At 41.9% G+C, this 12,602-nt stretch overlaps 2 protein-coding genes across 2 annotated transcripts in view; one reads left to right on the forward strand and one right to left on the reverse strand.

Annotated features, from left to right (window-relative positions):
* The window catches only part of LOC115773011 (semaphorin-4E-like), a 17,424-nt gene continuing 4,822 nt past the window's right edge, over nt 1-12,602 (reverse strand). Inside the window, exons 2-15 of the mRNA XM_030719503.1 lie at nt 8,208-8,309; nt 6,128-6,273; nt 5,889-5,951; nt 5,583-5,678; nt 4,807-4,906; nt 4,562-4,672; nt 4,278-4,426; nt 3,993-4,168; nt 1,679-1,829; nt 1,342-1,564; nt 1,134-1,252; nt 834-997; nt 707-756; nt 1-574 (exon numbers count right to left, since the gene is read on the reverse strand). Of these exons, the coding sequence (XP_030575363.1) occupies nt 177-574; nt 707-756; nt 834-997; nt 1,134-1,252; nt 1,342-1,564; nt 1,679-1,829; nt 3,993-4,168; nt 4,278-4,426; nt 4,562-4,672; nt 4,807-4,906; nt 5,583-5,678; nt 5,889-5,951; nt 6,128-6,273; nt 8,208-8,301 (2,040 nt within the window). The 5' untranslated portion in view covers nt 8,302-8,309 and the 3' untranslated portion in view covers nt 1-176. The remainder of the gene's footprint in view (nt 575-706; nt 757-833; nt 998-1,133; nt 1,253-1,341; nt 1,565-1,678; nt 1,830-3,992; nt 4,169-4,277; nt 4,427-4,561; nt 4,673-4,806; nt 4,907-5,582; nt 5,679-5,888; nt 5,952-6,127; nt 6,274-8,207; nt 8,310-12,602) is intronic.
* LOC115773012 (serine palmitoyltransferase 2-like) overlaps nt 11,693-12,602 on the forward strand; it is a 23,851-nt gene continuing 22,941 nt past the window's right edge. The window contains exon 1 of the mRNA XM_030719504.1: nt 11,693-12,044. Within this exon, the coding sequence (XP_030575364.1) occupies nt 11,889-12,044 (156 nt within the window). The 5' untranslated portion in view covers nt 11,693-11,888. The remainder of the gene's footprint in view (nt 12,045-12,602) is intronic.

The raw sequence follows: 12,602 nt of genomic DNA on the forward strand, positions 1-12,602 counted from the left end.
GTCAAGTCAAGTGTATTTTCACTGCAGTCTAAGTATTCGGACCTTTTTTATTTGTTTTTTTTTTTGCATTCATTTTCTCTTCTGATGGTTCCTTCTGTGCTAGCATCCTTCCCAGTGTGATGCCGGCCTTCCTCCATACATCTATAATTTGCTGTGTTCATAATGACAAACAGGCCTCACTTGATTGTTTTCCTTTTTTTCACCTTTAGCCGTCCAATCACGACAGCTCTAACTGTGGAAAATATGAGCAAGCCGGCAACAACAGCCACGGTGATCAACGCAACCTTCACGTTCCTGATTATGGCGTGAGTGTCCTGGACTTGAACAAGGTACTGGACAATGGTTTTTCTGTGCACTCTGCCCTTCACTGCTTCTACTGTCTCACAGCTGTAAAGTCCAGCATCAGAATAGGAAGGTCTGATGATGAGACCCTGGCTCACTATAATGTAGTGTGGACCAGGATGAAGGACATTGTCAAAAAAGCGCCAGCTGATGGGGAGGTTGGTCTCAGGGGAACACGAGAGGAGCTGAGCTGTGTCGACGGTGAAGTAGACAATGACGGGTTTCTTTTTTGCTGAGAAACAGATCAAACAAACACAAAGCATTTTATATCCCCATGCTGTTGATGTAAAACACTGTAGATTTTGATACAGTGATACAGTAAATGATTAATATGTGCGATCTATTTTTGTCAGCCTGTACTTACACTCAGAGGGTAGGCACATCCTGATGTCTCCATCGCTGAGACTCTGAATCCTTGAAGAAGAGCAAATCTTCGGTCACACTAAAGCTTAGCACTCTCACTTTTAAAAAGGGTAAGTAACTTGACTTACATAGATGAGTTTGATGCACCAAAAACAGATGCACACTGGTGTCTGCTCTGATCCCAGCCACAGTATGGATCTCTGGCAAGAAGGCAGTCGTCACACGATGTGTAGCGGCAGTCCCTGACATCAATCTGAACAGCTGCATTACTGGTGCCACTGTACAGATGGCCCTACAGAAAAAAACCTGAGTTTACAACCATCTCTCTACAAGGATATTTAAACTACAGCTGCTCAGAGATTAGTAAGACAGATGAAGATATTGTATCCAGCTTAGATTTGCATCTGGACAAGTTTAGTGAACCTTACTGTTTTGGAGGAGAGCTGCAGGAAATCGACAGGCTGAGCATCTCGAAACAGCTGCAGCTCCTCAATGACGCGCCCGTCCTCACCTTCAAACTTCACTGCCTTCTGCAGCCAACCAGAATCTACAGGAGAGGGGAATTAATCCATCATGGAGCCTCATCTGTCAGTGTAGCTTCTGTGACTTGTAATACTGGCATAAATGAATGTCTACCTGTGCCGATGAGCATAATCTGGTGCTGTTGTCCATCCAGTGACGTGACTTGGTCCACAACAATTTTGGAAAATTGTGTCAGTGGCTGGAAAAGCAGAGGCTTGCCAGTGATCGGTGTAACCACCCCCTCCATCAGAGGGTGGTTCTTCATGAACAGCAGAGTCGTGTCTGAGAGGTTCAGAGAGCTCATCACACCACTGGCCCGCATTTCATCATCAATGCACTGAGTACAAGACAGAAAGCAATGATAGCAGTGTAATCAGATTATGCTTTTTTTTTAATTTAAAAGAAAAACAGCAAAATCTGTTAACATATAGACTCTTGGCTTGATACTTACTGAACCAGGGTGAGGGGACGGCTCCTCTCCTGTGTATATGTCCCAGTTCCCAGTATCCATCTCAGTCAAAAACCTCCCACTAAACACCTGGCTGATGTCTGACAGCTTGTACGCACAGACAGCAGACTGACTGCAAGCACTGGAGGGCTCCCTGCCACAGATACGGAAAATTCCTACAGTATATATGATTTATAAAAGCATCCAAAGGCCTGACACTGCTTATGTAGATACCTCTGTTTTGTATTAAGTTGTGTGCAACTTAATACAAAACATTTTATTTCAGTTTACAATAATAGCATTTCAATAAAAAAAAAAAAAAAGATTAATCTCATTAAATAGTAAATGGATTTTAGAATAACTTTATTTATATGTCACCTTTTGTTATAATGATAGAATGCATTAGAGCTACAATATGTGGGCCCATAATATAAACCACATTATCCCAGCAGAATCGGAAAAATGCTCCAAAGAGGACTCTTAATGTGAGGAATGTTTGGCCTTCAAGTGTGCCAGAAATGTTCTTTGAAGTTCTGGAGGTGTGATTGTAGTTCCACTGTGGTGTCATTCTGTCTCCTCTTCTTCTCCTTACATGCACCCTCTCTAACCTCGATTCATCACTAAGAAGCACTTTTTCCATGATCCACTATGAAGTGCAGGTATGTCAGCCCACTGGCAAACAACTGACTTGTTTCCTTTCCTACAAAGTGAGACACTAGACCTCTGAGATCACTATCAGCCAGCTTCTGGTATCTGTTAAAAATTATTGTCTATATCTTGGTCAAAAAAAAAAAGGATTGATGTATTGATCTTCTGATTGTTTGTTCACTTTTATTCTGCCTGGTCAAGCCTCATGATTTGATCCTACATGGTCAGTGGCAAAATTTTGATTAAATTAGTTTGCTTTGACCTAGTTTATAGTCACTGTGCAAAACAATTACAGGAAAACTTTTTAATCAGTGTATAGCACCAAGTCAGTTAAACTTCTGGGATATTGATCATGTCACTTAACTCTTTAACACCGTATTAACGCATTTCAAATGTCCCGCCATTCACAGACTTCTGTAATAAACCCATTTTGGATGTGAAGCACAATTTCTCAGCTTTCTGAAATTATTGAAATTTTCTGATAGAACAAACTGTTGCATAATTACGGTAATGCAAAGTTAGCTTGATCAGACGTTTTAGCGGTGATACGCTCAGTGTTAAAGGCTGTTAAACGCTGGTAACAGGGGTATCAGTGACCATGGCTCCTGTTAAATAGATAAGGAGGAGAGGGGGTTGTTAATCAGCTTCAGCTGTTTTGGTGTTAATGAAATTAACAATGAGACAACCCTCAAAACAGGAATGGATTTACACTGAACAGGACTGGCCACTGACATTTTTCCCTCTTTATCATTACTGACTGGTTTTGCACTAGTTTTGCCTTTCGTTAGGGTCAGTGTCACTACTGGTAGAATGAGGCGATGCCTGGACCCTTCAGCGCTTGTACAAGTGTGTCTCCCAGCAAAGTCTCAAGAAAATGGAGATAGTTACACCAGGAGAGCTGGACAGGGTCGTAGAAGGTCCTTAACCCATCAACAGGACCAGTATCTGCTCCTTTGTGCAAGGACGAACAGGATGAGCACTGCAGAGCTGCAAAATGACCTCCAGCAGCCACTGGTGTGAACATCAGAAACAGACTTCACGAGGGTGGCCTGAGGGCCTGACATCCTCTAGTGAGCCCTGTGCTCACTGTCTGGCACTGTGGAGCCCGACTGGTATTTCCCATAGAATACCAGAAGTGGCAGGTCTACCACTGGTACCCTGTGATTTTCACAGGTGAGAGCAGGTTCACCCTGATCACATGTGATAGACGCAAAAGGCTCTGAAGAAACCGTGGAGAACGTCGTGCTGGAGAACGTCCTCCTATAACATTATTCAGCACGACCGGTTGGGTGATTGGTCAGTGATTGTCTGGGAAAGCATATCCATGGAGGGATGCACGGACCTCTACAGGCTAGGGAACGGCACCCTGAATGCCATTAGGTATCAGGATTAAATCCTTGGACTCATTGTCAGACCCTATGCTGGAGCAGTGGGTCCCGAGTTCCTCCTGGTACATGATAATGCTCAGCGTTGTGGCAAGAGTATGCAGGCAGTTTCTGAAGGATGAAGGAATTGATACCATTGACTGGCCCCCACGCTTGCCTGACATTATGTGTAAGTTGTTAATACATTTTGCTAAACACTTTTTAGTGCAGCGGCACTTTGTCATGCATACCTGTAAATACGTGCAGAAAATATTGATGCTGTAATATGAGTTCGTGCAGCTTACGAGTTGGAGATGAACGTGGCGTAGAAGACGCTGTCCCTCCAGTCATTTTTGTCTGGGAGGAGAAAAACATCCTGGACCAAAGACGATGAGCCAACATCTCCAAATGGACAGTCCAGTCTGGCTTTCAGGAAAGAAGTCCACTTCTGCTGCAGGGTCCTTTTGCCCCCCAGGTCACTCTAAAACCAAACACACAAAAATCTTTAAGCCAACTTACAATCACATTTACTGCACATGAACTCGGTGCAGATATTTGAAGCTTCCTTATGAAGTGAGTTTAGCACATACCTTGCACACCCGAGCAATCCTCGACACGAGGATGTTGCCGTGAAGTTCCTCCACAGCATTTTCATGGAAGAACAAGAACACGTTGTCATCTTCACCCTTGCTGCTATTTTTGCTCGCTTGCACAAGGCTTAAGGAAATCATGGTGGGATCTGAGATAAATCATTCACAATATGAGATCGAAGGGTTAAGAGTTTACGAGCTGAGATATGAAGATCTGTCTCAGGAGTCTGACGCCTTATGGTGATGTGGATAATTAGGTTACATGTTCACACAGATCAGCTTACCATTTAACCAGGAGCGTTTTATCTCAGTCTTGACAGGGTTCAGTCCATGTCTCTGGAACACCATTTCTGTGCCCAGAAAGTTTGTTGAAGCGGCAGAGTATAAAGTATCACCTTTAGAGTGGAGAGGAAATAGCTTCAGTTATTCTGAATTTCATCTTACGTCAGACTGGCACTCCTCAAAAGGAGGGTCGGTGGTACAAACGAGAAACAGTTAAGAATCTGCAAACAGCTGTGCAGCTACTCACCATCTATGAGGGTAGCGAAACGTTGGTAGGGATCAAAAGGAACTTTCCCCCTGCCTGCCTGCGTCTCTCTATCCAAGGAGAGACTTCCATTTGTTAAAGTCTGTTAAAAGAGGTATTCGTGTTTTAGGGGATCATATCATCCATCAGTGCTGTGTTCTGATCCACATGGTTGCAGCCCGTTTAGGGTTTTGTTATATTGTGTTTTAGCCATGTGCTAAACAAACTTTTTTTTTTTTTTTCTTACCAAAAATAAAATACGCTGTTACTGTCATGGTGCTTATTCATTTCACGCCAAGAGGTAGATGAGAAAAAAAAAATTTATACCACTGTCTAAAATAGTTAGATTAGTGTGAACTTTAACAGGGTTAAAAGGCCTCATTCTGTCCTCAGTTCTAAAAAAAAAAAAAAAAAAACTGCCCCCAGCACATCTAAAGATCACCAACTAACACTTTGTTTCAAAAAATTACAATATTTATTCACTGTAAACAATATGACTGCTTAATGACTGTTTACAGTCATGGTGCAAACAGCTGAGCTAAGCTTATCTATAAAGCCATTTAACAGAGATGTGATGAGTCAGCACCTAAAGCTTAATATTAACTGCTGAACATGTACAGCAATAAAATACATTCTGAACAATATAAAACAGTGTCACACATATACTGTATCTGCGTTCTGTCCTAGTTTTCATCTAACTCTGAATCTTATGCATTTGTTTACTTTACATATTTTAACTCTTTCAATCACTTGCAAACTTGGAAAGTGATGTTACTTACCAAACAGTCACACATAGGGTTGAAAGCGTTTGTCCCACATACGAGCATTTTACCATCCTCCATTGTGTGCAGGATCCTGATAAAGTTATCGCATTCCTGTTGGAAGAACATACACAAATGAAGAATTCAATTACATCCATCCTCTTATGCTGTTCAGGGTCACCCAGATCTTCTTGCTGAGATGCAACAGTGCTAACCACCACACCGCCCTGCTGCCCGAATTTAAGCACCAAACTGTAAATTGTGTTCAGGAGTAAAAACTTGCACTCACAGCTGATGATATTCACTGTTCACTTACTACTATACCTCAACACTCTTGCCCTTCATCTGACAGAGGTCTTTATCTGCAGAGCTGGCAGCCCATTCATCCTGGAAGATAAAATAATTAGAAATCACCAATAATCCTTAATGTTTATACTGCAGTTGAAAAACTTCTTAGTTGAGCACGTCGAAACATGCAGAATAATTTCTTCACATTTAAATGGGGTGTGCCATTCTGAGATAGTCAGAGCACAGCAGTCCACTCAGACAAACAAAGCTCTTACCTCGCTGGTCTGTTTGGTGATGTCGTCCAAGCTGAGGGCGAGCACTTTCCCTCTGGTTCCAAGGACAAGCTGACCGATGTCGTCTCTTACCATCAAAGAGCTCAAGCTGTCAAAACCAGGCTCTCTGAACTGTTTCAAATCCACGTCTAGGGCAGACAAGTGGACAAGCAGCTGGAGGTTACCATTCAAATCCATGCATTTTGATACTGTTCACCTTGATGTGCTCTACTGCAAAGCTTATTTAGTTTTCAACACATACTGCATTGGCTCATACTCGTGTATTGTAACATAATCTAGGCTTTGTCGAAAGTGACCCCAAATATATGTAGAGAGGTAAACTATGTGCAAACTTTCATTAGTTTCATAAGATGTTTTCATAAAATCTTAAAACTGGTGTTCAATTCACAAAATATGACATTCAGCACAACTCATATTTTCTTTAAAAAAATCAAGCTGCTCCGTGTATTGTTCCAGAAACTCACCTCAACAAACATGAAAACCTACATGTATAAATGCTAATTTAGATCATGGAGCCCTGCTCTACAACTCATCTGTGAAGCTGGATTTAAGAATGAAGTGTTTAAAATTTTTAGAGCACGTCCTGCACCGTCCTGTACCTGTACAGAACGTGACGTCACCAGTAGTGGTGGGCGGATCGATCCAAATATCGATACCAACGTTGGTATTGTTATCGATCAATACCAGTGTAATGAGATCGATACTTCAGCTTCAGTTTCTCTCCTGTATGCAGTGCTGCAGTTTCATCAAAGATGCGAGCTGACTGTATGTTTAAGTGCTGTCACAGCACAGAGCAGGCACACTTTGCTCCTCCCCTCCCCACAGTGTTTTGGGTTATACCATCATGTGACACATAACATTTTACTTGGGGGGGGGGATTTGCCTTAAGTGTTTTATAACACTGTGGAGTGAGAATTTTGTACAGCTTGTTTATTTAAGAAAAATCCAGAAAATTAGCGAATGAAGGGATATTTTTATTCCATTCTGAACACTACCTAAAAAAAAGTTTTAATTTGTTCTTGAGTGGTGATTTTGTACACTTCATTTAAGAAAAAAAATCCATACATCACAATGTATGGGGAAAATTGTTTCAGAACAAAAAGTATTTTTTATTTACCTATAAACTTTGCTTAATTCTATCCTGGGTTTAAATGAGACATTAAGGACTGAGGGGAAGACAGCATTGTTTAAACACAAACGGGTAATCAGGGAATAGGACACAGGAGGGTAATGAGACACAGGTAAAGACAATCGATGACAGTAAGCAAGGAGAGGAAGTGAAACTCGGGATATAAGTGACTACCAGAGCAAAGCAGGAAATGAATAACAGTCAACAGAACAAAAGAAATATTCAAAATGGGACAGGAGTGCTCTTTACCAAGATGCCAGCGGCCCTATCCATATAGGGTACCAGAGATTATAAATGGTTAGAGTATGAAATGATGTGAATCATATTATTTGCCTTTTCCAGTTACATTAAAAAAAAAATGTGTTCATATCTTCTATTGAAATTGTTTTCCATCCCTCTGGGCGAGCTCCTCTAGTGCTAAAGTACCAAAGGTTTAGGAAACTATAGCTAAAACATGAAAAACTAAATATAACTTAAAATTAATCTCTGGCTCTCCTCCACAGCGTGTCTTTTGTCCTGTCTCTCCCCCCTCACAGCAGATGACCCCCCCTCCCTGAGCCTGGTTCTGCTGGAGGTTTCTTCCTGTTAAAGGGAGTTTTTCCTTCACACTGTCACCAAGTGCTGCTCATAGGAGGGTTGTTTTGATTGATGGGTTTTCTCTGTAATTATTGTGGGGTCTTTACCCACAATATAAAGCACCTTGAGACGACTGTTAGTTGTGATTTGGCGCTATATAAATAAAATAAAATTGAATTGAATATATTCTACATTTTCAGTCTAGCTAAAGAGTCCAAATGCTTTTTGGGATCACAATATATATACAATTATATATCTAATGCATAGTATATGAAACAGTTTGCTCTTCATTTAGGTCACAGTGCTGTTATGCTGTCCTTCAAAATGTCATCAATGCATGTTAATGAGACGTCTTACCTGGGAAGGAAACGCTCCTGCGGGGTTTGTTGCTTGCTGCAAGAACTTCACTCATGACAAGGAAGTAATAAAAGAGTGTGACAGGATCCCTCATCGTGTCCTCTAAGGCAGGGAGAACAAAAACATGGTTGAAATGACAGATTAGGCCAGATATTCACCATAATGCACTTTTTCTCCAACAGCTGTTTCTGTTGCTGAGTTATGCCTGCAGTAATGGACGGCAGCGTGACAGACTAAATGGGATACCGGTGTCAGGGCCTTGGCACCGTGTTTGTCCAAATGAAATTATTGGAGAGACAAACAACTGAGACAGAAAACATTAGGTCATTAGTGACAATAATGGCCGTTTAATTAAAGCCATATGTCGTTCCCTTGTAGTCATCAGTCAGCGGCAATGCACAGTGCAAACGCACATAATGACACAGCAACAAACTCATCAAGAGCAGGCAGATTTCAAAATAAATTAAATATATCAAATTATGATTATTATATTGTCTGGGTATTCAGTCAGTGTGCAATTAGGCACGCATTAAACCATGACCTCATCCTTTTCCCAGCAAAATCATTAATGAAAAGAGACCAAAACCTTAGAAATAATTAGAAGTCTGTCTACCAACATTTCGATTGATAGTTTTTTTTACTGTCCCTTGATATGGAGGTCACGTCTTCAGTCTTTCCGTTTATATACCTGTTGTCGTTTGCTGCCATTCTAACTTTGCGCCACAAGAGGGCGTAGCTGAACTGTATTTTCCGCAGAAATGACCGCAGTGTCAAAGGTAAAGGACGACGGTCGTATTCAGAAAGGTGGTTTCATGTTTAAGCTTAAGGCTGTTATTCTAAACGCCTTTAACCAGGCAGAGAGAAGAGGGGAGTCCAGAAACCTGCAGTACGTCTTCTTTAATATTAAGCTGGTGGTTTTATTAGACTTCCAAGCACGTTTATGTTTACATTTGCACACACACGGCACAAGCTACTGCTCCTTAATTAGTCAGATACCTGATACAACACACAAACAGATCTTTGCATATCATTTATCAAGTTCATTAAGGGTCGCTCTAGAATATGCAGCCGTGTTTAATATGTCAGGGGGCTGCAGAGGAATATTAAGCAGCTCACTCGATGGAGATTTTGCTTTAAATTGTGTTTCCTCCTGTGCTGACAAACAGAATACATGCCTGAAGCTACGCTGTTAAACATGAACCCAGGTGTTCTGGAAGTGTTTTCAGATTTTCCCCTTTGTCATTTGTGTGTGACAGGTAGGCCTACAGGTACTGTGATATGTGAAGGAAGGGGGGAATGGTTTCAAATGATAAATGTGCTTCTTTCTCTTTTTCCCCTCCTTCAAATATTAAAAATATTGTTTTATCTTTTAAAGTATGTGACATCTTTTCATAATAAATTAATGTCCGCTTGTGCTGCCATAATAATTAATTCATGTATTTGACTTAGAGTGCAGGTAGGACATATACTGTTAACTTCTAATTTATGAATTGCGTTTGTAGCTGACATTTTGGAGCTATTAAGGGGTAGCTCATCTGGCAGAGTATGCGATTTGGTGCATGTCATCCTCATTCACACCCCTGCAAAAGCATTGGAACAATGAGGCCAACCCTGTTATTTTTGCTGTAGGCTGAAAACATTTGGGTTTGACATTAAAAGATGAGTATGAGACAAAAATCAAAATCTCAGCTTTTATTTATGGATCAGATACACAGAAGATAGCACCTTTTGTCTGAATCCACCCATTTTTTTTTTGAGCAGTTGGAAAATGAAGAAGATGGAAAATCAATCAGAGCCATTTCACAAACATTAGCCATAGCCAGTACAACCGTTTGGAATGTCCTGAAGAAGAAAGTGTTCACCGGTGTACGAAGTAACAGATGTGGAACAGGCAGACCGAGGAAAACAACAGCAGCTGATGACAGAAACATTGTAAGTGCTGTAAAGGAAGACCCTAAAACAGCTGTTTGTGACATCAGCAACAACCTCCAGAGGGCAGGAGTGAAGGTATCACAATATACCGTTCACAGAAGATTTCATGAACAAAAACACAGAGGCTTCACCAGAACATGTAAACCACTGATTAACAAGACGAACAGGAAGGCCAGGCTGGAATCTGCCAAGAAGTTCAGAGACGAGTCTCAGAAACTCTGAGACAAAGTTTCACAGACTGATGAGACAAAGATGAACCGTTACCAAGGTGATTGGAGAAAGGATCTGCTCCTGATCCCAAACATACGAGCTCATCTGTGAGACACATTGCAGGTGATGTCATGGCTTGGGCTTGCATGGCTTCTTCTGGGAGGAGCTCATTAACCTTTATTGATGATGTCACACATGATGTCAGCAGTACGATGACCTCAGAAAGGTAAATGGACTAGTTCTTATACATAGTGCTTTTCTACTCTGACTGAGCACTCAAAGCGCTTATACAACACATTTGCATTCACACAAGCACTTCCATATGTAACTAAGCTAAGCGCTTAATGTCTAACATTCACACACACATTCATACTCCAACACTTGCGTCGGAGAGCAACTTGGGGCTCAGTATCTTGCCCAAGGATACTTTGGCATGCAGCCCGGAGCAGCCAGGAATTAAACTGCCAGCCTTCCGATTAGTGGGTGACCTGCTGTACCACCTGAGCTACAGCCACCCCAAGGTTACAGAAACATTTTGTCTGTCAGTTTCAAGAAAAATGCAGCCAAACTGATTGGAAGATCTTTCATCATGCAGCAAGATAATGACCCAAAACTACAAAGCAGTTCAACTGGGGCAGGAAGATACCTGTTTCCTGCTAAAGAGGAGACAGAACGGAGTGACGTGGGTCACAGGCTCGAAGCAGTTGTTGCAAGCAAAGTATATGCAACTAAATATTAAGTATTTATTTTAAGTTTATTTGTTCTAATACAGAAAAATGAGTTCAGACAAAATGTGCTGTTTTCTGAACTGTGGATCAGATCCAGATGTAAATACCTGGAAATGAAAGCTGAGGTGTTGATATTTTGTCTCATATTGATGTTTTTTTTTATGTCAAACCCAAATGTTCTGTCTACAGCAAAAATAAAGGGTGCAGTCTCCCTGCTCTCTTTCTGTCTACTGAATAAAATGACAGCATTAGCTTGTTTACTTCTGTTAGGGTTTTAATAAAACTTCTATTTTTTTTTCCCCCCCATTTTGGAAGTAGTTCAGACGCGTGTGTAGCTACTTGTACCCTCGTGTATTTTGTGGAGTTAATTTTGAAATAGTTTTTTTTGTAACATATATAATTCCCTTAAATCCTCTTTAACGTCATGATTTTTTTTTTTTTGTGGAGTTTTGGTAATTTATATTATATATCTGTCGTAAATCCTATATAAATTACAAAAATGTAATCAAATTTACATAGATTAAGCCACGCCCATCTTTACACATCGTGGCCCCGCCCCCTGTAGCCAAGCTTTGGTTTACGTTGGTTTACGGGGCGTTGTTTTCCGGTGTTCGGGATTTGCAGGTTACACAGAGAGTGGGTTGTGCGTGTGTTTGTGGTACGTGGATGTGAGCGTGTCAGGGAGTTTGCAGTGTGTGCGCGCGCGCGTGTAGCGTTCCCTGCTCGGATACTGTCACCGCTTTGCACCGCGGGCAGGCTCCGTGTTCCTACATGCAAGTTACTGGCACGGCTCCACTGTTCCTGCCCAGCAATGACCGAAAGCCCCGAGACCAAAGCAGCCGACGGGGACGCGTGTCAGCGCGTGAAGAACGGGCTGAAGCTGGACAGAAACGGGCTGGCGAAGAGCCTCCACCACCGCTGCTATGAGCGGCCGCCCAAGAACCGCTGCCACACCGACGAAGAGGAGGTGAGGCCCGGGATGGGATGAGGCGGATGGGTTTGTGAAGCTGGGGTGGCATCAACCGTGCGGAACCGGGAAAACCGAAGGATGCTGTCATTCCTGTTATTATTACAAAGTCCTGTGGTATGAGGGTATGACAGGAAGGCAGCTGACCGAGTCCCGCTGCTGACAGGGAGTCTGACAGGATGCTGTCATCGAGCTCTGATGTTTTTTCGGCTCCTGTACGAAGTAAACGCCGAACTCCATTTTAAAAAGTCCCGTTTAAAAGTTTGAGCTGATTTATCCGGTTGTGTGAGTCGTCGAAGTGCGAAGGCAAATTTTTCTCACTGAGTGCGAGCAGCTCTTTAATCCGCAGTTATAATATTTGCACCAAGCTGATTATTATTATTCTTAATTAAAGTCTAAACTTTGTGAATGGGTCCGTGCTGCTCTCCCCTCGGCTTTGGAGGAGGCATGCTGCAGCATTTCTTGTCCTGTACAGTCTGATATAAGTATGCCGAATTTAAGATTAATCTCCGCTTCCTCTCCAAGTCGGACTTCGATCAGAGGCTCGAACAGGGGCTG

The sequence above is a fragment of the Archocentrus centrarchus genome, chromosome 22 (genome assembly GCF_007364275.1).
Source record: "Archocentrus centrarchus isolate MPI-CPG fArcCen1 chromosome 22, fArcCen1, whole genome shotgun sequence".
NCBI lineage: Eukaryota > Metazoa > Chordata > Actinopteri > Cichliformes > Cichlidae > Archocentrus > Archocentrus centrarchus.